The 27,261-nt window shown below is 39.9% G+C and overlaps 1 protein-coding gene and 1 long non-coding RNA gene across 4 annotated transcripts in view; both read left to right on the top strand.

Moving 5' to 3' along the window:
• LOC125964306 (uncharacterized) overlaps nt 1-9,655 on the top strand; it is a 50,784-nt gene extending 41,129 nt beyond the window's left edge. Inside the window, exon 3 of the long non-coding RNA XR_007477211.1 lies at nt 9,548-9,655. This is a non-coding gene — a long non-coding RNA (uncharacterized LOC125964306). The remainder of the gene's footprint in view (nt 1-9,547) is intronic.
• Nucleotides 9,656-9,917: 262 nt separating this feature from the next.
• SLAIN2 (SLAIN motif family member 2) overlaps nt 9,918-27,261 on the top strand; it is an 81,405-nt gene continuing 64,061 nt past the window's right edge. Inside the window, exon 1 of one of the 3 annotated variants that reach the window (XM_004268289.3) lies at nt 9,918-10,701. In XM_004268289.3, coding sequence (XP_004268337.1) covers nt 10,313-10,701 — 389 coding nt within the window. In that variant the 5' untranslated portion in view covers nt 9,918-10,312. The remainder of the gene's footprint in view (nt 10,702-27,261) is intronic. The other 2 variants (XM_033425484.2, XM_012532476.3) reach the window with 2 other exon arrangements.

Genomic DNA, 27,261 nt, shown 5'->3' with positions numbered 1-27,261 from the left:
TCCCACCCTCCCTATCCCACCCCTCTAGGTGGTCACAAAGCACAGAGCTGATCTCCCTGTGCTATGCAGCTGCTTCCCACTAGCTATCTATTTTACGTTTGGTAGTGTATATATGTCAATGCCACTCTCTCACTTCTTCCCAGCTTACCCTTCTCCCTCCCCGTATCCTCAAGTCCATTCTCTATGTCTGCATCTTTATTCCTGTCCTGCCCCTAGGTTCTTCAGAGCCTTTTTTTTTTTTTTTAGATTCCATATATATGTGTTAGCATATGGTATTTGTTTTTCTCTTTCTGACTTACTTCACTCTGTATGACAGACTCTAGATCCATCCACCTCACTACAAATAACTCAATTTCATTTCTTTTTATGGCTGAGTAATATTCCATTGTATTTATGTGCCACATCTTCTTTATCCATTCATCTGTTGATGTACACTTAGGTTGCTTCCATGTCCTGGCTAATAGAAATAGTGCTGCAATGAACATTGTGGTACATGACTCTTTTTGAATTATGGTTTTTCTCAGGGTATATGCCCAGTAGTGGGATTGCTGAGTCATATGATATTTCTATTTTTAGTTTTTTAAGGAACCTCCATACTGTTCTCCATAGTGGCTGCATCAATTTACATTCCCACCAACAGTGCAGGAGGGTTCCTTTTTCTCCACACCCTCTCCAGCATTTATTGTTTGTAGATATTTTGATGATGGCCATTCTGACCCGTGTGAGGTGATACCTCATTGTAGTTTTGATTTGCATTTCTCTAGTGATTAGTGATGTTGAGCATCCTTTCATGTGTTTGTTGGCAATCTGTATATCTTCTTTGGAGAAATGTCTAGTTAGGTCTTCTGCCCATTTTTGGATTGGGTTGTTTGTTTTTTTGATATTGAGCTGTATGAGTTGCTTGTAAATTTTGAAGATTAATCCTTTGTCAGTTGCTTCATTTGAAAATATTTTCTCCCATTCTGAGGGTTGTCTTCTCGTCTTGTTTGAAGTTTCCTTTGCTTTGCAAAATCTTTTAAATTTCTTTAGGTCCCATTTGTTTATTTTTGTTTTTATTTCCATTTCTCTAGGAGGTGGATCAAAAAAGATCTTGCTGTGATTTATGTCAAAGAGTGTTCTTCCTATGTTTTCCTCTAAGAGTTTTATAGGGTCCAGTTTTACACTTAGGTCTCTAATCCATTTTGAGTTTATTTTTGTATGATACAACTTTTTAATATCTCCCCTTTTTTACTTTTAATTTTTTTCTTAAGCATGTCAATATTTACATGGTTCCAAAGTCAAAAGCATGTTACAAGATAAATTCAAGATAAATTGTATTTTGTTGATGAAAAATTAATCAATCAATCTAAAAAAGAAATGGAAATTTTTATTTGAGCCAAATTGAGGATTATAACCTGGGAACGGCTCCTCAGAAAGCTCTGAGAACTGTTCCACCTATTAGAAGTTAAAGTACAGTTATGAAAATTTTTTGAGACAGAAGGCTGTACATTAAATGATGTATTATTGACAGTTTACACAATCCAGATCTGCAAGTACACAGTGGCGGATCATTGAGACCCCTTTGAAAGATCAACGAGGAATGTAATCTTTAAAGGAGTTGTCTAGCTGGTGCTAGGAGAATGTTGCTCTTCATGGTTGAGCAGGTATTTCTGCTGATGGGGAGCTGTGGTTGAGGCACCATGCAGTACACCGCACACAGTGAGGGGAGAGAGGAGCCCAAAGGGCAGAGAAAATTCTTTTCATGTTTAAATTTTTCTTGTCTTGCCATAAAATATGAAGTTTATTTCACAATTTCTTTGCCCTTCACTCTGTTTCCTCCTTCCTCATTGGGTCACCATTTTTTTAAATCGATTTTTGGTTTAGGCTTCCATTGTTTATTTTTTATTTATATGTATATTTTTGTACATATATAAGCATATATGTATATATTTTATATCCCTCCTGCTGTTGACACTAAGCACCATTCTGAACCAGTTATCTTGGTGACATATGGATATTTTTCTCTTTCCTTTTTATTGAGGCTTAGTCCTCCATTGTGTGGATGCTTCATGATTTTCTCAACTAGTCCCATATTGATAACATCGGGGTTGCTCTCAGTCTTTTGATATTACAGATAATGGCATAAAAATAGTAAACTGCCTTGTGCATATTTCTGTTCATATTTTTTTCCAGTTTCCTTTTGGAATCAATTCTTACAAGTGAGATGAGATTAAATGGAGATTATTCAAGTGGTTTTCTGTTCTTTGCAACCAACAAGTCAAGATTAAAATAGCTACCTATCCCTGAAGGCCCATCTGAAATCACACTTCTTCTGGGAAAGCTCTTATTATCTCAAGCAGAAAGACTCCACTTCTATTCCCTTAATACTCTCAAAAAAAAAAAAAATCAGAGGAAAAACAAACACACCAAAAAAGCCCTTATATTCTCTCTTGTCCATATGGCTCACATGGTTCTTTGTATGTATTGTTATCTTGTGTACATTTCATCCCCTTAACTGGACAATAAGCTGCTCCAGAGCAAGGAGCACAGTCCTTATGACCTTTATCATCTCTGGCCTTTAACAGTGTACCTTGAACTAGTAACAGTGACCAAATAAATACATAGAGTATAATCCAGCATATGACAATGCCCCATATAAAACTGTCCATTTAGAGATATGCCTCACACAACCCACCAGAATAAATCCCATGTCAACTGAAGAGTTGAATGGAAGAATTCTAAGAAACTATAAGAAAAACAGGTGTGATATTTAGCATTTGTTTAGAGGTCAGGGAAAGGACTGTCTGAACTTTGTGGCTTTAAGCTAGACTGACCCAGTAAAAATGAGCCTGGAGCCCTCTAGCCCATCATTAGGGATCTTCTCACATAGCTCCTGCCCATATTCTCTGCTCATGGTACTAATCCTGGCTGGTTAATGGCTGGGCTGACCCTTCAAGGGATGACTGAAGGTTCTTGCCCAAATATAAGGCTCCAGAGCCAAGCCCATTACTACAGTCATGTGGAAGATCTGGCAACTACATTACTGTGCTCAGGGAGGACATCCGCTTCTGTGTGGAGGTGGTGGCCTTTATCAGCCTTTTGACTTAAGTGCAGGAGGAGTTGTTTTATCTGCGTGGAGTCTAATAGGCTACGCCCACTCTTGGAGGGGACCTTGTGCAACATTATGATGTAGCTCTGAATGCATCTGTGGTGGAGAAGTAGAAGAGCATCTCTTTTATCCTGCCGGGTGGAGAGGTTGAGAAATTTATCGCCTTCCACGCACCCTGCAATCCCATCTTTGAAAGCAATACACATTGCCCTGCTATCCCATAGAATACATACCCTCTCCCTGCCAGTATCATTGCCAGCAGCACCATGATCTGTCCTGCTGCCAATGCACAGCAGAATTTTGGTGGTTTTCTCAAGAGTTGTTTACAAAGATATCACATCATAATTTGGGTCCAGTATTGAAGGACCAGAGGATGCTGAAGCAGAACTGCGAACTGGCAGCTGTGTGTGACTGAAGGTTGCCTAAATACCTGGCCACACCTCCTGATCAACTGATGGGGGCTGCAAAAACCGGCAATAGTGAAAGTGCCATCGATTTGGGAGAATGGTGATGGTAGAAAAGAGGAAACAAGTCTTCCATAATGCTGGGGTAGACAACCGTGCCGACAGACAGAGCAGCTCTGTTTGAACTGAGCCACCTCTTCATGTGCAGGTGCCCTATCTGAAGGAAACCATACCCACTGATAACAGGGGAACCACCTGTGCCATGCCCTACTACTCATCTCTTCCCTGCCCGACACCCTACCCTCGTTTCTCTAGACTAGAGTGCAGATGTGAGATGAGAGCTATCTGGTTTCCAGGAACTTTGGGGAGATGGAATCTGTTTACAGATCGACACAATGGTGGACTCCTGTGCATCAGGGAGCTCTGAAGAGCAGGCCCTAGTCCAACATATCTGGTTACCAGTGTGTCCCAAGACTAGAAACTCACAACCCAGACAGGCAGCAGCATCACTGGACCTTTAAATGCAACTCTTCCGCCCACACAACCTGCTAAAAAGCCTGCAACCACTTAGCTTTAGCAGAGAATCACCCCTCTCATCTACTGTTGAGACCATTCCTCCTATTCTCATCTGTTTCCCTGGCTCTACACTTTGTCTTTTGATATCTGCGTTTGTCTCGCTTGTTTCAGGGCCAGTTCAGTTTTTCCTTCTCTCATGTATAAGCCTAGAACTCCTGCCATTAAATTCTGACCTTTAAATCTTCCTGCTTTATTGATTGTGGGGTAATATTACTGCCCTAGGTAAAAGACTCCCTCTGCTAGCTTCTTCCCCATAAAACTCCTACAAGCTGGACTAGTCTATCAGCCTTTCCAGTAAGAAGCTCAGATGCTGAAGCTTCATCTTAGTAAACTGCTGACAGGGGGTGGGAGGGACATGGTCTTCAGGACTCTTCCACCCACCTCTCCGGAATATCTGGAGTACTATCGGAGTAAATGGCCTACTAGGAAGTCTTTTGAGCAAGAGATAAAGGAATTGCTTCCCTCTCTAAGGAACAGATTGTTTCAATTTGTTGAGTCGCAGAGGTGCTGAGACTTCAAAACTGGCAAACTTGCTCTTAGAGCAAGAGGATCAAGTTGTTGGGTATCATAAAAGCAATAACCCTGGGTTTCCCTGGTGGCGCAGTGGTTGAGAGTCCGCCTGCCGATGCAGGGGACACGGGTTCTTGCCCCGGTCCGGGAAGATCCCACATGCCGCGGAGTGGCTGTGCCCGTGAGCCATGGCCACTGAGCCTGCGCGTCCGGAGCCTGTGCTCTGCGGCGGGAGAGGCCACAACAGTGAGAGGACCATGTACCGCAAAAAAAAAAAAAAAAAAAAAAGCAATAACCCTTGCTCCCAATTCCCACTCCAGATGGTAGCTGACTGAGGTATCAATATTCTTGTAAGGAGAACAATGGAGAACTCATCTTGGTCATGAACTATTGGAGATTATGAGTGCGGATTCTGAAGTCCGACCACCTGTATTCAAAACCAGCTCTACTACTTCCTGGCTATGGGATTCTGGGAAATTATTTAACATTTCTGTCTCAGTTTCCTCATTTGTAAAATGGAGATGATGATACTAATAGCTGCTGCCTCAAAGGACAATTGTGAGTTTTAAATGCATTATTACATATCATAAAAGTGGTCAATAATTGTTAGCTACTATTATTATTGGGCTAATTCAAAAAGACCTAGATATTTACAGAATTACACTTCCAGGGTACATATAACTTTGTTTACATAAGGATGATGATGAATAAGAAAGGAAATTTCTAGATGTGCTTCAGCAAATTGAATAGTTGATTATGTCTTTCTGTCTGTGTGATGATGAATAAGAAAGGAAATTTCTAGATGTGCTTCAGCAAATTGAATAGTTGATTATGTCTTTCTGTCTGTGTAATATTCCAGGAGTATCCCAAAGACTCAGGAATGGAATTCTCTACAACTTCTTAGATAGAAGAGTAACTGTATAAATATCTCTATGACACCTTAATTTACTTTAGCCTAATACAAGCCTCTGTTCATAGCCTATTATCTCTCTAGCATCTCTAAGTCAATACTCAGAATAATATATTTAAAATCTTAGATTACTGTGACTTGTATCAACTTGGAGATTTAGATGATTCTTAAGTTTTCTCCTATCCTTGAACGGTAGGTTCTCTAGAACATCATGGATATCCAGAAGTGGTTCATATTCTACTTTTCCAACTTCACTATCTGATATACTACTTAAAGAAAGGAGGAAATAATAAATTTTATTTAACAATCTTACCCTCCCTCTTGCTACCACAAAAAGGTGGGAGACTAGGTATTGTTCCATTTGGGGTTAAGACGGCAGCCTTCTAAGAGTCTGAGAGCCTGTTTACCTCTGCCCTTATCGTGGACCTTCCCATTTTACATCAATATAATACATACCCCCAACAGTGTGATAGGGGGCCACCCTTGGCCGGAGGACTTTCTTAAGGAAGTGATGCCTGCCATTATGGTCACTTTTGAGGCATCCCATAACTTTAAGATTTGATCGATGCTGACTGGAAAAATTCTAGGTTCAAATCCTGTGCCCCTCTTCTTTTTGTCCCCAAGATTTCAATTCAGAATTTCTTATACACATAGCCTTTAAAGTTCTTGAGATTCCTCCTTAAAGTTGCATGTGCCAAGACAGTAAAGAAGAGCCCTCTTGATAGACCAGAGGGAGGTAGATCTCTGGGAAGAATGCTGGTGAGGAATAGGTGAGAAAGAACATGTAGGAAATGACTGGTGCAGTGTGTGCCTGTGAAGACAAAATAAATGTACTGGATAGTAAAGCTTTCTTCAAAGAATTGGAGCATTTTTTTAAACAAATGCAAATATTTCTGTAAGTGCCTAGCAATTTCTAAATTCCTTTTGGGCATGTGCTCATATGAGCGCACCCGTACACACACACACACACACACACACACACACACACACATCTTTGTTTAGGATTGCTAAATACCTTTAAGCCATTGAGTAATAGTTTATTTACTTAAATAATTTTAGTGGTTGTAATATTTTCCACTTTGTCAGGAGGTAACACCAAGAGGTAACATACAAGTAGAAACAAGTTATGGAAAGGGACACACCTGCTTAGAAAAAAAGCAACTCCTTCGTCCAGGAACAAAGCAAGCTTATCAAAAAAGACAACACCTGAAGAGCCAGTTGGGATAATTGTGCATACTGCAGACACCTCCTAGCTTTACTCCTCATGTCTACCTGAGAGTCACTTTTAGAGTGACTTTTAAAAAACATGCTGTAAAAACAAAACAAAACAAAACAAAACAAAAACATGCTGTAACACTTCTGAGTCACCAGAGAATTGTAGTTAACCCGAAAGAGAAAGACAGGTTTAGGATGGAATGGAAGTATTCTTGTCCTTATACGTCTCAGTGAGAACCTAAGACTTTCTCTCCTCAGCAATTCTTAAGGGCTGTTGGCATTCAGGATGTGAAGAATGACCTAGTTTTGAAGATGACATATGTAGTGTGACATATTGCTCTTTGGAAAGAGGAAAATATAATTAAGAAAATCAACCATTCAACATTATTAGGAATCTCCACTTTAATGATTTGAGACATAATAAATGCATTTATCTGAAATTCATTCGACCTAAATCCATCCATTCATTCAACATTTACTGAACACCTACCACACAGTAGGCACTATTCTAAGCACCAAGGATACATCAGTGAATCCTGTTTTCACACAGTTTACATTCTACTGGGGAGAGATAGGCAATAAACAAAGGAAGAAATAGATGATGTGTCTGAGGAAAAACAAAACAGGCTAAGAGGATGGGGAATGATAGGGATGCTATTTTATGAGGGTCATAATAATGAGGATAGTGAACTTAGGTGGTGATATTTGAGTTGAGATCTGAATGAAGGGAGAGAGTTAGTAATGTGACAGTGTGGAGGAAGAATTGACCCTAGATAGTGGGAATAGCAAGTGCAAAGTTCCTAAAGCAGAAACATGCTTGCAGGTTTGAAGAACATCAGAAAGGCCAGTGTGGCTGGAGTAGAGTGACGGAGGGGAAGAATAGGGTAGTCAATGAGATACCTGCAGAAGTTGCCAAGTATCAAATCTTTTAGGCCAAGGAGAGGATTTGGGATTTTTAAGTATGTTGGAAATCAAGTAGAGGATCCCTAGCAAAGGAGTGACCTGATCTGACTTACACAAAGGACCATCTGGTTGCTCTGTGCATCACAGATTGTAAGCAGCAAAGTGGAACAGCCCATTAAGAGAATACCACAATAAGCTACACAAGAAAAGATGGCAACTTGAACTACAGCTGTACCAGTGGTGGTACTAGGAAGTATTCAGGCATATTTTGAATATAGAGCCAGAATGACCTGTGTAAGGATCAGAGATTAAAGTTAAGTACCAGATTTGTGGTATAGCTAGGATCTGCCATCCAGTGTTCTGATGCTCCATTCATTTTTCCACATTACACCAACCTCTCCTTGCCCCCATGAACTTCATAATGTTATATGAACTATTCTTTTCAAGGAATATATTTGAAATGTTCTTGTTACAGAACCTGGCTAGTTGGGATCTATTTCACAAACTATTAAATGCAAGTGAAAGTGCTATACATGAAGCAGCCGTGTTGTTTAACCCTCTGGTGACTAGTTTAGATGTGCCAGAGACAGCAATAATATTTAGATGTGCATTATATAGATTATACAATTATTGTGATGCAAAGATATCCTTTGACTAGGTGTGCATAGCTAGGAAAATATTCTACTTATTTATTTAGTCAGCTCCGGGTCTTAGTTGCAGCACTCAGGATCTTCACTGTGGCATGCGGACTTCTTAGTTGGGGCATGCGGACCCCTAGTTGCTGAATGTATGCAGGATCTAGTTTCCTGATCAGGGATGGAAACTGGGCCCCCTGCGTTGGGAGCGTGGAGTCTTAACGCACTGGACCACCAGGGAAGTCCCGATATCCTACTTATTTATAATTGGTCAGCAAACGTCAAAAATACTCAATGCATTTTTTTGCTATGAATAACCATCTATCCGGTCCTTGACCTATCAGAATTTACATTCCTCATAACTTTCAACAAACCAGATATTCAATGTCCACTGTGTCAGACAGTCTAGTAGACATGAAAAACTAAAATAAATGGTCCCTTTTCATCAGGTACACAAAAACAACTGAAAGTGACTTAGAAAAAGAAGCAAAATTTTTAAAAGTGCAGACACCTGTTGCAAACTATTGATCAGGCAATGCTAGAGTAAACAGAACCACTAGATCGTTGTGGAATTGTCAGGAAAAATTTTCCTAGATGGGTGAGCATGAGTTTTTTTTTTTTTTTTTTTTGAGCATGAGTTTTAAGAAAAGGAATCGGATTTAGCAGTTTTATGAAAAGGAATCAGATTTCGTAGAACATTCTAAGTAAGGAAAATATAGCACAGGAAGGCTAAAGGGTAGAAGCAAGTGACATGGCATGCGAGTCCACACCCAGGTGTATGTAATAGGACTGGATCATTATTAGCAAAGGGTGGAGGAGGCAATTAGAGGAAAGCTGCAAACATAAACCAGTAGTTCACAACTGACAACTCAAGAGCAGTTAATGTGATCACAACAAAGAATTTAGGTGTTTTTTGTTTGCTGTCAGTAGTACGAATTATAAACGGGTGCGACTGAAGGCAGATTCTTAGTCATACTTCTCTCAGCATTCATCAGTATTTGTCAACACGTTTATTAAGTACTTTCAATACACAACTGTTTTCAAGACTATGAAAAAGATTTTCAGAAGAAAACGATACAAAGAGCAGATTCTGCATCAATTAACAGACAAAGTTGAGAGAGGAGCAGTTTTCTATCGCCGCTTCCGTGCCAGTGTGCAGTAAACTGCAGTGAAGTCGGGAAAACTATTCTAGATAATGCATTCAAAGTGCACAGTGTCTCCCCGTAGTAAGCATTTAACAATTTATGGTTATTATTTTGACCTTAGACCTCTCTTAACCATTGCGATTCTGCTTTCTCATTTTCAGAGGAATAAATGGGTCACAGATGGTCTGAGGATCCTGCCAGCCCCGACAATTTCCTATTTCAAGGAGGCATCGAATAAATATTTGCTGAACAAACAGACGAAGCAAACTGTCTCTCCACGGAGCCGGGCTGAGCGCCCACCAGGGAACCAGCCGGGAGGGAGGACAGGCTCGGATGCTGGACCCAGAAGCGGGTGCTCATCCAAGGCCAACAGGCGGGGTTGAGGGAGAGTCTCGATTTGCAATCTTAGCGCCACCCGCCGCCAAGTCCACACTCCCCTCGGGCCCCGCCTGCGGCCGTAATCGCTCTTCTCAGCCACCAGAGCAGCGACCCGCCTCCGCCGACGCTCCGGGCCGCCCCTTCCGGTTTAAGCCCCGCCCCACCGGCCTCGCCCGTGGCCCCACCCCTCCGCGACATCGCCGCCGGGTCCTCTCAGCGCCCGCCGCCGGCCGGTCCATCCCCCGACGCTCTGAGGTCACCGACGGGGCCGGGCTGAGGTGGGCGGAGGGACAGAGGGAAGATGGCGGCCGAGGCCGGATATTGGCGCCGCCTCCCCCAATTCTGGAGCCGGCGCAGATGAGGCGGCTCGGCTGGGGCCAGCGGCGCGTCGGAACCGGAGCAGGGGGGGACCCTGGCAGTGGGGCCTGGCCCTGATATATGCCGGCGCCTCGGCTAGAGTGAGTGGCGGCGGCGCCTCTTTCCTCCGGCTCTTTCCCTGTCGCTGTGAGTCTGAGCGGGTGGCGGGCGGCCGAGGCGGCGGGGCCGGGATGGAGGACATTAACTCCAATGTGAACGCGGACCAGGAGGTGCGGAAGCTGCAGGAGCTGGTGAAGAAGCTGGAGAAGCAGAACGAACAGCTGAGGAGCCGCTCCGGGGCCGTGCAGGGCGCCGGCTCCCTTGGGCCTGGCAGCCCGGTTCGGGCCGGCGCGTCCACTCCCTCCTCCGGAGCGGCGTCCCCTAGGGGCTTCCCCTTGGGCCTCAGCGCCAAGTCGGGCTGCGGGGCCGGGTCGGGCCCGAGGCGGACGAGTAGCGAGGAGCTGCGGGACACCACCTCCTTGCTGGCAGCGGGCGAGGGCGGCTTGCTGGACGAGGTGGAGCCGCTGCGGCCCGAGGAGCTGGAGCGCCTGTCAGGCTGGGAGGAGGAGGAGGAGAGCTGGTGAGCGCGGGGCTCCGGGCCGGAGCTGGGCGGGGACGGGCCCGGGGGGCGGAGAGCGTCTTCCGAGGGCCCCCTGGTAAGACACCTCGCTTTGTGTAGCGGGGTCCGCTCTCTGATTCATGGTTTTCTTGCTTTGGCTGCGGAACGGTCAGCGAGAGTTGGGGGTTCGAGGCTTGGAAGAGGAATAGGCTTTGTAGCTAGTTCTCCTCTGGATTGGGGACCCTCTGAGCTTTGGACCCCGTTGGGGTCTGGGGTCTGGCACAGCCTAGGAAGGGCTGCTCGCCGTGGGAGGAGTCGGAGATGGGAAACTGCTTTGTAGGAAGGGATCCAGCTTTGTGTGAAATACTGGCTTTCGGATGGCGGCCTGGGCATTTTGGGTGTGATGAGGTGTCACCCGGTGCGCGGAGCAGACCAGGGTAATCTAAGTCCGGGCAGCGGTCAGTGTTTTGGACCCGTGGGAGATGGGTACATTTCTGGCGGCGATGGGGAAACCGTGTGGATCAGCAGCACTCCCCCTTGGGTAGTAGGGTGACGCTTGCTTTGTGTGAAGAGGGCAGAGGATGGTGCTGCTTTGTGTGACGAGTCAAGGGTGGAACAAGAGCCCTGGCTCTCATTTTTTAAACAAGAATTGGGTCTGGCATTTTTCGAAGCTGTGAAGTGACAGTTATCTATCTTTCATTTCCATGTCATCCTAGGGGCAGAGAAAAACAGCCGTATTTAAAAATCTAAACCGAACTGTATTGTCATAAGCTACTTCTTGATAAAATTATGACCCACACCGTAATATCATTTCCATATATAGAAAGGACATGAGAGGCAGTTTCCCTCATGTTTTATTGTAATTGCATAAAGATGTCAACGGGAAATTCTTAATTTGTCTTAATTTATCCTTTTTTAAAGTTTTAATTTTTAGCTAAAGTATCTCTGCTCTTTGTTGAAACTGAAACTTCTAACTTAGTAAGGTTGAAATCCTTCATAGACTCCGGTTTCGCAGGGCTGCAACCCTTACAGAGTGTACTGAGGTAGTTAAGAGCTTTGCCTGGATTCAGGTCCTGGCTCTGCTACTTAGTAGCTGTACAGCTTTGGGCAAGTTAATCAGAGCCTCATTTTCTTCCTCTGTTTGATGGAGAAGATAATAGTTCTTACCTCTGTAGAGTTGTGAAGATTATGTGAGCTAATCCATGTATGCTTTTAGCATGGGTCTGGTATATGAGCTCTGTGAGACTAGCCACTATTACTCTTAAACCTAGTTGTTTAAATCAAGAAATATTTAGTGAGTGCTTTCAGGATCTTGAGGGAGGTTCTTAAATGTTGATCCCTGTTCATTAAGGAAGTTATGGTCTTGTTGGGAGCCAAGTTTTATGGAGGAATAAAGAAATAAGCTAGGAAATACACAGTGAATTGCTTAAAAGAGTGATAGGGACAAAAAGTACTGAGAGTGCTCAGAAATTGAGAAGAAAATAATAGTCTAGTTGGGGCAGACTTTGAGGAGAGGTGGTTTTGGAGCCTGAGAGTGGAGAAAGAGTGGGAAGGGCATTTTATGCTCTGACAACTGCTAGAGCAGAGTCAGAGATATTTGTAACTCAATTAGAAAGGTTTGAGTTACAGAGATGCTCTTGAATATATGATGTCAAGCCTTTATTTTATTGCCAAGTGATACCAAATATTATTAGAACTGACTGTGGTAGTGACAATTTTCATATTAGTGTGAAATCACGTCCTTACAAAGGAATCCTAGGTATGTATACACTTTAAAAGAAGTCGGAATCATCTAATATCACATGCCTCTTCCAAGTGATGATGATAATGATGCCCATAATAATAATGAAGATTAGCTGCACTCATTAGCCCATTTTAGACTATGTATTCTTAGAACACATTGACTCCCCTTGGAGAAGCTGATTAAGTCTTTTGCTGCTTTGGTTTCTGATCACAGTGTTTTTGTTCAGGTAAAGCAAGTCTTTTAAAATACTATGCCAGAAGTTTCTTTTGGCCAATTGATTCCTGCTTACTACTTTGATCCTGGTTACATGTCTTGATGTTATAGATGTCCTGTGCTTTTTCTGAAAAGATTTGTGTGAATTGAAAGTTTGAAAATCATATTTAAAGTGCTTTGGAGTATGTGTATGGAGTATAAGTTATAAGGGGTAGTGGGTGTTAGTAGCAGTGAGGGAAAGATTTAAAGAGTCAAGAGTTTTTCTTAGCAAGCTAAAAGTCTACTTTCTATAACTTATACCCATTTCCTTCCTTTTCATCTAGAGGAATGTTTTTTCCCAAATGTATACCACAAAATGTCAGTCCTGAAGGTGTTAGTAGATATTGTGTGAAAAAAATAATTGTGGGTCTGAGATCAAATATATCTGGGCAAAACGAGGTTCAACAACAACAACCAAAAAAACCCACCAGATTTCTTTAATGCTGGGCTTTTTAAATATGCTAATATGTATTGAATATAGTAAGTCTCTAAGTGGTACGGTTTGTTTCCTAAACTTATTTGCTCTCCCAAGGAACTAGTATCTTTAGAACACACTTAGAAAACAGTATTGTATTTACAGCAGTGGCTTTCACGGTTTTGTTTTGTTTTTTTCTCAATCCCAGCTTCATGATAAGAAATACATTTTATACCATAGCCTAGTACACACATGTTTATGAATAATTGAAACAAAAGTTTCACAAAACTATACTTGGTATATGTGGTAAAGCGCTAATGTTTTCTGTTCTGTTTCTTTAGGAAAAAATGCTGGTTACAGCCCACTGAGCTGATGTGGTGACCCATTAATGGCTAATTATCAGTTTGAAAAATGCTCTTATAGAACAACTCAGAAAAGTCTAGAGAAGGGAACTAACATTATTGTGTATCACAGTGTGTCAGTCTATGCCAGGCAACTTATAAACATTTTTACACTTAATTGCATTTAATTTTTATCCATTTATGAGGTAGGTATCATTTTTTAGGTAACGACACTTCTTCTCTCTCCAAGCATCAAATAACAGATGGTAAATGATGGAGTCAGGATTTGAATCTAGGTCTTTATGACATCATAGCTTATGCTGTTTCCATTATATTTTGCTTTCTCCAAGTCTGATTCCTTTTCCACATGAATGGCCCCTTACGATATTTGAATACTACCATCATGACCCTGCTGACTCCTCCCCACCACACACTCTGAGCATTCTCATCTCTTCTTCAGAGTAATACAATCCCAGTTTACTTAATCATTCCTTAGATAATGTAATTCTCTGATCTTTCAACTGTGGTCATTTTTCTCTTAATGAATTCGGGTTGCTCCTTGTCATTAAACGTGGTACCCAGAACTGTACTCAGCATTTTAGATGGTATTTGACCAGACAGTGTGTGGTGGATATGTCTTGCTTGAGCTAAATGCTATTATTTTGAAACCAAATATTTCATTAACTGTTTTAATTTCTGTTATTTATGCTTAAAATGAGTGAGTGGTTTCAGTTACACCCCATATGTTTTATACATAGGCTGTTACACTAAGTCTTCCTAACGCTGGTTTTCTGTAATGAATTTTTTTAGCTTGAATATTAGGCTTTTATATTTCATTTTGTCAGTCTTGATTTAGGCATTTAATATCTGTTCCTTCCAAATTTTTTTGTCATTTTCATATTTCATAAGCATACCTACTGGGTCTTCATTTAAGTTGTTGATAAAAATATTAAAATGACAGAATAAAGGGCTCTGAAGTATGCAGCTTGACTAGACTCCCTCCAGATTAATGAACATCATTAATCAACTCACACAGTGGTTGTTCAGTAACTGTTAGTACTACTTATTATTATCAAGCCCATATGCCATTTTGCCTGTATGGATATTATGAAAGATTTTGCCAAGTGGCTTGCTATAATTAAGCTATATGATGCCTTAAAGAGTTCTTACCTTCAATGAAGTAAACTTATTAGCATAGACATTGCAGTTAATTTGGTTTGACTTGTTCATGATGAATCTTCTGGGTTTTTCCTATTCTAACTTTACAAACATTTTGTTTAACCTAGTTTTGAATTTTGCAAGGAATCAGTCTGGTCTGGAATTTCTAAACATTGCTTGTTTTTCTCTTTAGAAATTATCCTATTTTGTCTTATCCAGGCTTTTGAGCTTGCCATAATATTGATATTTCAGAACAACAAATTTCAGGTCAACAATAATTTGGTGATAAAATTTCAGTTATCTTCCATTATTTGGAAGAGTAGACTTAAACCTGTTCCAAGCTACCTTTTGGCTTACTGTGTATCACCTTGCCTCATTTGAACTACAATTTCCCTCAATTTAGCCTCCCCAAAATTCCAAGTTTATAGTTCAGTACTGTCAACTACATGTACATTGTTGTGCAACAGATCCCCAGAACCCTCCCATCCTGCATGACTGAAACTCTACACTCACAGAAGAGTAACTCCCCTTCCCCCTGCTCCTGGAAAGCACTGTTCTACTGTGTTTCTATGAGTTTAACCCCTTTAGATACCTATAGGTAGATCATGTAGAATTTGTCTTTTTGTGACTAGCTTATTTCATTTAGTATAATGTCTTAAGGTTCATCCATGTTGTAGCATATGACATGGTTTACCCCTTTTTGAAGGCTGAATAATATTCCGTTATAGTATATAACACATTTTCTTTATCCTTTCATCTGTTGGTGGACACTTGGATTGCCTCCATTTCTTGGCTGTTGTGAATAATGCTGCTGTGAATGGGAACCTACAAATAACCTGTGCAAATCCATGCTTTCACTTCTTGTGGGTATATACCCAGAAGTGGAATTTTTGGATCAAATGGTAATTCTATGTTTAATTTTTTGAGGAGCCACCATACTGTTTTCCACAGCAGCTGTACCATTGTACATTCCAACCAGCATTATACAAGAGTTCCAGTTTTTCCATATCCTTGCCAACACTTGCTTTGATTCATTCTGAGTTTTTATGTGGTGTGAGGTAGGAGTCCAACATCATTTATTTTGCATGTGGATATCCAGTTGTCCCTGTACCATTTGTTGAGAAGACTTTTCTGTTCCGTTAAATTGTCTTGGTACCCTTGTCAAAAATCAGTTGCTCAGAGATTGGTTCAGATGGTGGAGTAGAAGGACGTGCTCCCACTCCCTCTTGCTAGAACACTGAATCACAACTACCTGCTGAACAACCATTGACAGGAAGACACTGGAACTCACCAAAAAAAGATACCCCACATCCAAAGACAATGGAGAAGCCACAATGAGACGGCAGGAGGGGCACAATCACAATAAAATCAAATCCCATAACTGCTGGGTGGGTGACTCACAAACTGGAGAACACTTATACCACAGAAGTCCACCCACTGGAGTGAAGGTTCTGAGCCCCACGTCAGGCTTCCCAACCTGGGGGTCCAGCAACGGGAGGAGGACTTCCTAGAGAATCAGACTTTGAAGGCTAGCAGGATTTGACTGCGGGACTTTGACAGGACTGGGGGAAACAGAGACTCCATGCTTGGAGGGCATACACAAGTAGTGTGCACATTGGGACGCAGGGGAAGGAGCAGTGACCCCAAAGGACACTGAACGAGACCTACCTGCTAGTGTTGGAGGGTCTCCTGCAGAGGTGGGGGGTGGCTGTGTCTCAACGTGAGGACAAGGACACTGGCAGTAGAAGTCCTGGGAAGTACTCCTTGGCGTGAGCCCTCCCGCAGTCCGCCATTAGCCCTACCAAAGAGCCCAGGTACACTCCAGTGTTGGGTCACCTCAGGCCAAAAAACCAACAGGGAGGGAACCCAGCCCCACCCATCAGCAGACAAGCGGATTAAAGTTTTACTGAGCGCCGCCCACCAGAGCAACACCCAGCTCTTCCCACCACCAGTCCCTCCCATCAGGAAACAAGCCTCTTAGATAGCCTCATCCACCAGAGAGCAGACAGCAGAAGCAAGAAGAGCTACAATTCTGCAGCCTGTGGAAGGAAAACCACATTCACAGAAAGACAGACAAAATGAAAAGGCAGAGGGCTATGTACCAGATGAAGGAACAAGATAAAACCCCAGAAAAGTAGCTAAATGAAGTGGAGATAGGCAACCTTCCCGAAAAAGAATTCAGAATAATGGTAGTGAAGATGATCCAAGACCTCGGAAAAAGAATGGAGGCAAAGATTGAGAAGATGCAAGAAATGTTTAACAAAGACCTAGAAGAATTAAAGAAGAAACAAACAGATGAACAATACAATAACTGAAATGAAATATATACTAGAAGGAATCAATAGCAGAATATCTGAGGCAGAAGAACAGATAAGTGACCTGGAATACAGAATGGTGGAATTCACTGCTGCAGAACAGAATACAGAAAAAAGAATGAAAAGAAATGAAGACAGCCTAACAGACCTCTGGGATAACATTAAACGCAACAACATTCGCATTATAGGGGTCCCAGAAGGAGAAGAGAGAAAGGACCCGAAAAAATATTTGAAGAGATTATAGTCAAAAACTTCCCCAAAATGGGAAAAGAAATAGCCACCCAAGTCCAGGAAGCGCAGAGACTCCCATACAGGATAAACACAAGGAGAAACACACCGAGACACATAGTAATCAAATTGGCAAAAATTAAAGACAAAGAAAAATTTTTGAAAGCAGCAAGGGAAAAACGACAGGTAACGTACAAGGGAACTCCCATAAGGTTAACAGCTGATCTCAGCAGAAACTCTACAAGCCAGAAGGGAGTGGCATGATAAAGTGATGAAAGGGAAGAACCTACAACCAAGATTAGTCTACCCGGCAAGGATCTCATTCAGATTCGATGGAGAAATCAAAAGCTTTACAGACAAGCAAAAGCTAAGAGAAATCAGCACCACCAAACCAGCTGTACAACAAATGCTAAAGGAACTTCTCTAAGTGGGAAACACAAGAGAAGAAAAGGACCTACAAAAACAAACCCAAAAAATTGAGAAAATGGTAATAGGAACAGACATATCATTAATTACCTTAAACGTGAATGGATTAAAAGCTCCAAGCAAAAGACACAGGATTGCTGAATGGATACAAACACAAGACCCATATATATGCTGTCTAAAAGACATCCACTTCAGACCTAGGGACACATTCAGACTGAAAGTGAGGGATGGAAAAAGATATTCTATGCAAATGGATATCAAAAGAAAGCTGGAGTAGCAATCCTCATATCGTATAAAAGACTTTAAAATAAAGAATGATACAAGAGACAGGGAAGGACACTACATAATGATCAAGGGATCAATCCAAGAAGAAGATACAACAATTATAAATACATATGCACCCAACATAGGATCACCTCAATACATAAGGCAACTGCTAACAGCTGTAAAAGAGGAAATCAACAGTGACACAATAATACGAGGGGGGAGGGGCTTTAACACCTCACTTACACAAATGAACAGATCATTCAAACAAAATTAATAAGGAACCACAAGCTTTAAGTGACACAATAGAACAGATAGATTTAATTGATATTTATGAGACATTCCATCCAAAAACAGCAGATTACACTGCCTTCTCAAGTTCCCATGGAACATTCTCCAGGATAGATCACATCTTGGGTCACAAATCAAGCCTCAGTAAATTTAAGAAAATTGAAATCATATCAAGCATCTCTTCTGATCACAATGCTATGAGATTAGAAATCAATTACAGGGAAAAAACATAAAAAACATAAACACATGGAGGCTAAACAGTCTTTCCTAAATAACCAAGAGATCACTGAAGAAATCAAAGAGGAAATAGAAAAATACCTAGAGACAAATGACAAAGAAAATACAACAATCCAAAACATATGGGATGCAGCAAAAGCAATTCTAAGAGGGAAGTTTATAGCAATACAAGCCTACCTCAAGAAACAAGAACAAATCTCAAACAATCTAACCTTACACGTAAAGGAACTAGAGAAAGTAGAACAAACAGCACCAGGAGTTAGCAGAAGGAAAGAAATCATAAAGATCAGAGCAGAAATAAATGAAATAGAAACAAAGAAAACAATAGCGAAGATAAAAAAACTAAAAGCTGGTTCTTTGAGAAGGTAAACAAAATTGATAAACTGTTAGCCAGCCTCATCAAGAAAAAGAGGGAGAGAACTCAAATCAATAAAATTAGAAATGAAAAAGGAGAAGGTACAACAGTCACTGCAGAAATATAAAGCATCCTAAGAGACTACTACAAGCAACTCTATGCCAATAAAATGGACAACCTGGAAGAAATGGACAAATTCTTAGGAAGGTATAACTTTCCAAGACTGAACCAGGATGAAATAGAAAATATGAGCAGACCAATCACAAGTAATGAAATTGAAACTGTGATTGAAAATCTTCCAGCAAAGGAAAGTCCAGGACCAGATGGCTTCACAGGTGAATCCTATCAAATATTTAGAGAAGAGCTAACACCCATCCTTCTAAACTCTTCCGAAAAATTGCACAGGAAGGAATACTCCCAAACTCATTGTATGAGGCCACCATCACCCTGATAACAAAACCAGACAAAGATACTACAAAAAAAAGAAAATTACAGATCAGTATCACTGATGAATATAGATGCAAAAATCCTCAACAAAATACTAGCAAACAGAATCCAACAACACATTAAAAGGATCATACACCATGATCAAGTGGGATTTATCCCAGGGACGCAAGGATTCTTCAATATACGCAAATCAATCCATATGATACACCATATTAACAAATTGAAGAAGAAAAACCATATGATCATCTCAGTAGATGCAGAAAATGCTTTTGACAAAATTCAACACCCATTATGATAAAAACTCTCCAGAAAGTGGGCATAGAGGGAACCTACCTCAACATAATAAAGGCCATATACGACAAACCCACAGCAAACATCATTCTCAGTGGTGAAAAACTGAAAGCATTTCCTCTAAAATCAGGAACAAGGCAAGGATGTCCACTCTCACCACTATTTTTCAACACTGTTTTGGAAGTCCTAGCCACAGTAATCAGAGAAGAAAAAGAAATAAAGGGAATACAAATTGGAAAAGAAGAAGTGAAACTGTCACTGTTTGCAGATGACATGATACTATACATAGAGAATCCTAAAGATGCCACCAGAAAACTACTAGAGCTAATCAATGAATTTGGTAAAGTTGCAGGATACAAAATTAATGCACAGAAATCTCTTGCATTCCTATACACTAATGATGAAAAATCTGAAAGTGAAATTAAGGAAACACTCCCATTTACTATTGCAACAAAAAGAGTAAAATGCCTAGGAATAAACCTACCTAGGGAGACAAAAGACCTTTATGCAGAAAACTATAAGACATTGTTGAAAGAAATTAAAGATGATAGCAACAGATGGAGAGATATAACATGTTCTTGGATTGGAAGAATCAATATTGTGAAAATGACTATACTACCCAGAGCAATCTACAGATTCAATGCAATCCCTGTCAAAATACCAATGGCACTTTTTACAGAACTAGAACAAAAAAATCTAAAGATGTGTATGGAGACACAAAAGACCCCGAATAGCCAAAGCAGTCTTGAGAGAAAAAAACGGAGCTGGAGGAATCAGGCTCCCTGACCTCAGACTATACTACAAAGTTACAGTAATCAAGACAATATGGTACTGGCACAAAAACAGAAGTATAGATCAATGGAGTAAGATAGAAAGCCCAGAGGTAAACCCACACACCTATGGTCAACTAATCTATGACAAAGGAGGCAAGGATATACAATGGAGAAAAGACAATCTATTCAATAAGTGGTCCTGGGAAAACTGGACAGCTATGTGTAAAAGAATGAAATTAGAACACTCCCTAACACCATACACAAAAATAAACTTAAAATAGATTAGAGACCTAAATGTAAGACCTGACACTATAAAATTCTTAGAGGAAAACATAGGAAGAACACTCTTTGACATAAATCACAGCAAGATCTTTTTTGATCCACCTCCTAGAGCAATGGAAATAAAAACAAAAGTAAACAAATGGGACCTAATGAAACTTAAAAGCTGTTGCAAAGCAAAGGAAACTACAAACAAGACGAAAAGAGAGCCCTCAGAATGGGAGAAAATCTTTGCAAACAAATCAACAGACAAAGGATTAATCTCCAAAATATATAAACAGCTCATGCAGCTCAGTATTTAAAAAAGCAAACTACCCAATCCAAAAATGGGCAGAAGACCTAAATAGATATTTCTCCAAAGAAGACATACACATGGCCAAGAAGCACATGAAAAGCTGCTCAGCATCACTAATTATTAGAGAAATGCAAATCAAAGCTACAGTGAGGTATCACCTCACACCAGTTAGAATGGGCATCATCAGAAAATCTACAAACAACAGATGCTGGAGAGGGTGTAGAGAAAAGGGAACCCTTTTTGCACTGTTGGTGGGAATGTAAATTGATACAGCCACTATGGAGAACAGTATGGAGGTTCCTTAATAACTAAAAATAGAATTACCATATGACCCAGCAATCCCACTACTGGGCATATACCCATAGAAAACCATAATTCAAAAAGACACATGCACCCCAATGTTTATTGCAGCACTATTTACAATAGCCAGGTTGTGGAAGGAACCTAAATGCCCATCCACTGCCGAATGGATAAAGAAGAAGTGGTACATATATACAATGGAATATTACTCAGCCATAAAAAGGAACGAAATTGGGTCATTTGTAGAGACGTGGATGAATCTAGAGACTGTCTTACAAGGTGAAGTAAGTCAGAGAGAGAAAAACAAATATATATTAACACATATATGTGGAACCTAGAAAAATGGTACAGATGAACCAGTTTGCAGGGCAGAAATTGAAACACAGATGTAGAGAACAAGTGTACGGACAGCGAGCAGGGAAAGCAGCGGCAGGTGGGGGTGGTGGTGTGATGAATTGGGAGGTTGGGATTGACTTGTATACACTGATGTGTATAAAATGGATGAGTAATAAGAACCTGCTGTATAAAAAATAAAGTAAAATTCAAAAAAATAATCAGTTCCTCATAAAATGTATGGGTTTATTTATGGACTCACAATTCTATTCCCTTGATCTATGACTATCTTTTATGCCACTACTGCCCAGCGTGATTACTGTAGTTTTGAAACTGGAATGAGTGAGTCCTCCAGTTTTGTTTTTTTCAAGATTGTTTTAGCTATTCAGTGACCCTTGTATTTCCTTGTGAATTTTAGGATCAGCTTGTAAATTTCAGCAAAAAATAAAAGGCAACTGGAATTTTGATAGGGATTGTATTGAATCTGTAGATCAATTGGGGATCTTAACTTTTGAGATCTTAACAGTATTGAGTTTTTTCAATCCATGAACATTGGATGTCTTTCTTTTCATTTAGGTCTTTAATTTCTTTCAACTGTGTTTTGTAATTTTCAGTGTGTAAGTGTTACATTTCTTTTTTTAATTTTATTTTCAGTCATTTTATTATTTTTTTAATGCCACTGTAAATGGAATTGTTTTTCTCAATTTCATTTTTGGATTTTTCATTGCTACTGTATAGAAATATGGTTGATTTTTGTATATTGATGTCATTGTCTCCTGCAGCCTTCCCCAAGTCATTTATCAGCTGTAATAGTTTTTTTATTTTTTTTTGGTGTGGATTCCTTTGGATTTTTTTTTCTTTGCGGTACGCGGGCCTCTCACCGCCGTGGCCTCTCCTGCTGCGGAGCACAGGCTCCGGACGCACAGGCCCAGCAGCCATGGCTTACGGGCCCAGCTGCTCCTTGGCACGTGGGATCCTCCCGGACCGGGGCACGAACCCATGTCCCCTGCATCGGCAGGCGGACTCCCAACCACTGCGCCACCAGGACAGCCCCCTTTGGATTTTTTATATAAAAGATCATGTCGGGCTTCCCTGGTGGCGCAGTGGTTGAGAATCCGCCCGCCAATGCAGGGCACACGGGTTCGTGTCCCGGTCTGGGAGGATCCCACGTGCCAAGGAGCAGCTGGGCCCGTGAGCCATGGCCGCTGAGCCTGCGCGTCCGGAGCCTGTGCTCCGCAACGGGAGAGGCCACGGCGGTGAGAGGCCCGCGTACCGCAAAAAAAAAAAAAGAAAGAAAAAATATCATGTCATCTGCTAATAGAGATAATTTTACTTCTTTTTTCCAATCTGGATGCCTTTTATTTCATCTTCCCGTCTAATTGCCCTGAGTAGAACATCCAGTATCATGTTAAGTCCAAGTGTTGAAAGTGGACATCCTTCAATGTGATTTTTATTGCTCTTTTATTTTAAATAATTGCTAACAATTATTATTATTATTATTTTGTGGTACGCGGGCCTCTCACTGTTGTTGTCTCTCCCGTTGTGGAGCACAGCATCCAGACGCGCAGGCTCAGCGGCCATGGCTCATGGGCCTAGCCGCTCTGCAGCATGTGGGATCTTCCCAGACCGGGGCACGAACCCGTGTCCCCTGCATTGGCAGGCGGACTCTCAACCACTGTGCCACCAGGGAAGCCCTGCTAACAATTATTTATTGCACTAACACATGACAGATACATGCTAAGCACTTTATATACAGTATTTCATCTTCTTAATAACCCAGTATGGTCAGTCTATTATTAATCTCCATTTTAAAGATGATGAAATTAAAGCTTAGGTTAAATAATTTGCTTTTAGTCTCTCAAGTATGTGGATGAGCTAGGATTGGAACACAGTCTGACTATGTTTAAACATTTTCAGCTCTTACCTAATTTTAATTATCTGTATTTTTCATGTTATTCTTTGTACATTTGTACTGTTATTCACCTTTGGCTATTTTATATTCCCTAATTCTGTTTTTTGATCATTTGTCTTTAACGACCGGAGCCCTATGTACATTTTTATGAATTTCTTTATCTGATGACCTCTTTTTGTACTCACTATTCTTGTGCTGAATTGGCCTTTGGAGCCCCTGGGAGTCAGATTGTAGCTAAGAGCCATGACTCTGGAACTAGGTCGCCTGAGTTGAAATCCCTGCTCCCACCTTTGTCAACTGCATGACCTTGTTAACCACTTACTCTCTGTGCTTGAGAGTTTTCATTATCTGTAAAGTAGAGTTAATTATTGTATCAACCGTATAGAATTAAATGTAATATAGATAAAGGGTTTAGAACAGTTGTTGACACAAATTAAATATATAAGTGTTAGCTTTGTCTTTATCATCTCCATTTTATTTTAGTTCTAGACTGATCTGTCTTTGCAGTGAACTTAAAAAAAAAACTTTTTGAAAAATTTCAAACATATACAAAAATAGAGTGAACAGTAAAATGAACCTCCACTTAACTTACAACCCATCTTTAACACTTACCAACTCATGCCATTCTTGTTTCATCTATACCATTCAAACCTCAACCCTCTGGACTATTTCGAAGCAAATTTCATCTCAAACATCATATCATTTAATTACTAAATATTGTAGTAGAAGATAAGGACTCTTTTTAAACATAACTACACTACCAGTTTACCCTCCCCATTAAAAATAATTCTTTAATATCATCAAATGTGATCTGAATGTTTTTAGATCAAATTTTCTAAAAAATGGTTTGCACTTCTTTGTTTAGAATTTTTTTTCTATTTTGCTATAAACTCCAAAATGAAATGGCCTCTTTCTTCCAGTATTTTGATCATTTTGTTATCCCCAGTTAATTTGTTGTTGGTGATGGTCAGAACAGGTCCAGTTCTCATTTCTTCCTAAGCCTTTTGAGAAGTTAATTGTTGGGTAAATCAAGAATTTCTTAGGTGTTCTCCGTGCAGGGTGAGGTTTTCGGCAGATGTCTAAAGACTTGAAGTGATCCCATGTCATTATTACATACTTTCTTTGTACTAGAACTGAAATTTGAATTAGGTGAGTAACATCATTCATATCTTCCTTTGGCCTCTTGGCCTGTAATCAGCTCCTATAATATCATCCTTATTTTTACAGTTATATAACATTTTTAGTTAAATTTAGTTTTAGTGTCTCTGTGCTTTCATCCATGTACTTGTACTTTTAGGCTCCCAGGTTTCTGTAAAACAAAATAATTTTAGTCTAATTTTCCATAAATCCTCATGTTCTTCATTAAATTTACCTAAAACAGGTATACTTTTACTGAGGAAAGAAACAGTAGTGGGTCTCAAAGAAAGGACCCTTTTTAAATGGTTTTTATTAGAATTTCTCAAGAGCCTCATATAAAAGAATAAACAAATACATATAATACATAAAACATCTTTATGTTACTATTTAAAATATTCATTGTTGAGGGGGAGGATTAGGAACTGACTTCTCCACCTCTCCAAGTCTCCAGATTCTTTTCTCCATTCCTAGTGTGAATTGTGCTAATTGAAAAGGAATTTACATGTGGGCAAAAGGGGGGTGTATGTGTGAAATACTTTCTAAATGAGTTTTAGTTGTTTATTCATCCACTCTGCTGCATTTTTGTAGATGAGAGTTTAGTATTGTGTATATATGCATAAAGACTGTATTATCTAATCAGTATTTGTTAATTAAAATTATTTGTCAGTATCTAGAAGTTTGTTGCTTTATTTTTTTTTTTTACTTTGAGAGATTCATTATTGCTGACATACACTCTCTATATCTGTAGAGAAGACTACAGATTGAGAATAATGATTTTAGGGAAAATAGACATGAGCTGTCTGACTCTTTGTGGGGCCCTTAGGAACTTTTGCAGAACATAAAATCATAGAAAATAAAATTAGAAATGGACTTTGAGACCAGGCGGTCATGCCTCTTGTTTTTAAGCTGATTTAATATTCAAGCTGGTCAGGACAGATGATTATTTCTTCTTTTCTTAAAGGTTTTTGAGATTGGAAATCTAATAAGTTCCTCATATCCCGTTAAATCCATTTTACTTTAAATCAGTTTTCTTTTAAGTTTATGAAGACACTTTGAACTCATGCTGACTTCTCATCAATAAATTTTATGGATAACTTCCCTAACTCAGAGGTAGATATGTTGGTGGTTTTTTCTTACTGTATTTTTTTCTCTCATAGCCCTTCACTTCTGATAATGGACTTTTATTACTTGACCTTTTTGTTTTATGTATGCTTTTTGTAGGGGACCATTGGTAGAATTTGCCTGTGATTTAATATGATGAGCCTAGGTTTATAAAGCAATTTAATTTGTATAATTGCCACCACTTATAATTTGGCAGTCATTCGCTGATTAACATCTTGAAGTTTTGTTTTCTAGACTCTTCTAGACCAGGGAGATGTTACTTTAAAGTAACATGGTTCGTGTGTGTGTGTGTGTGTGTGTGTGTGTGTGTGTGTGTGTGTGTGTTTTAAATGAATCAGAAGTTATACATCTAGATGATCATTTTATTCCCTTCTTAGCAGTGGTTTTCCAGTGATTCTAACATGGGTTTACATTTTTTTTTTTCTTTAATGGAAAAAATACTTAGACCCCCTATGTGTGAGCATTGCACTGCTGGGAACACTTAGAGACATGATAATGCATTTTCTTGCTTTCTTAAAAAATTGAATTTGGCCAAGAAGGGCCACATGATTGGTAAAATATATTACAATCATTATTGTTTAAGCATGTTCTATATACCAAGTATTGTATAAGGCATTTTATGCATGTTAAATAATTTAATCTGCACAATTTTGAGTTGTAGTTATTGTTATCCCCATTTTTTTCAATTGGGGTAAAATATACAAGACAAAAATTACCATTTTAATCACTTTTAAGTGTACAGTTCAGTGGCATATAAATACATTTACATTGTTGTGCAGTCATCACCACCGTCCATCTCTAGAACTTTACAAACTGAAACTCTGTATAAATAGTAATTCTCCATTCCCCTATTCTCCCTGCCCCCAGCCCCTGGCAACCACCATTCTACATTCTGTGTCTATGAATTTGACTATTCTAGGTACCTCATATAAGTGGAATCATATAGTATTTATCTTTTAGTGTCTGGCTTATTTCATTTATCATTGTCTCTTCAAAATTCATCTGTGTTGTAGCAGGTGTCATGTTATCTATATCTTACAGGTAAGGAAACTTAAACTCGAAGTCACATAGCTAATATAGTGCGTTGAGATTCATACCAATCCTGAAAACCGTGCCTGATAAAACATTTGATCTTGATTTATTTAACCTGTAGATAGATTTTTTAGACTTATTCTGTATAACTCTGGAGATCATTACTAGAACAATAGGTATACATTAGAGGTAAGCAAATATTGATTTAATATAAGGAAGAATTTTCTAGTAGAGCTGTTCCTAGATAGTATAGACTGCCTTTAAAAAGCGTGAGTAACCTTTAGCAGTAAAGACTGCTTAATGGTCCTGTGACAAGGGATGTTTCAAAGAGGTAAAAGTTAAATTTGGTTATTTCTAAGTGTTCTTTTAATCTGTGTTTCTGTGATTAAAATATTGTCATCTATTTTGGAACATAAGATACCCTAACACAAATTGCTAAGCTTAAATGTGGGAGAGATCTTTAGCAATGTAAGCATCATGGATTTTTCTTTTCCTAAATCTATGGCACATTTCTCTGAATATCCATAGTAATAGCAGATTCTTTTCCTCTTGAGGGTAGGTTTGAATTTTGAAAACTGTTAAAGTCATCATTATGCCTCGTGAATAAAAATGGGTTAGCAAGATGTTTGAAGTC

This window comes from Orcinus orca, chromosome 4, assembly GCF_937001465.1.
Source record: "Orcinus orca chromosome 4, mOrcOrc1.1, whole genome shotgun sequence".
NCBI lineage: Eukaryota > Metazoa > Chordata > Mammalia > Artiodactyla > Delphinidae > Orcinus > Orcinus orca.
This window is presented reverse-complemented; position numbering and strand designations above follow the sequence as displayed.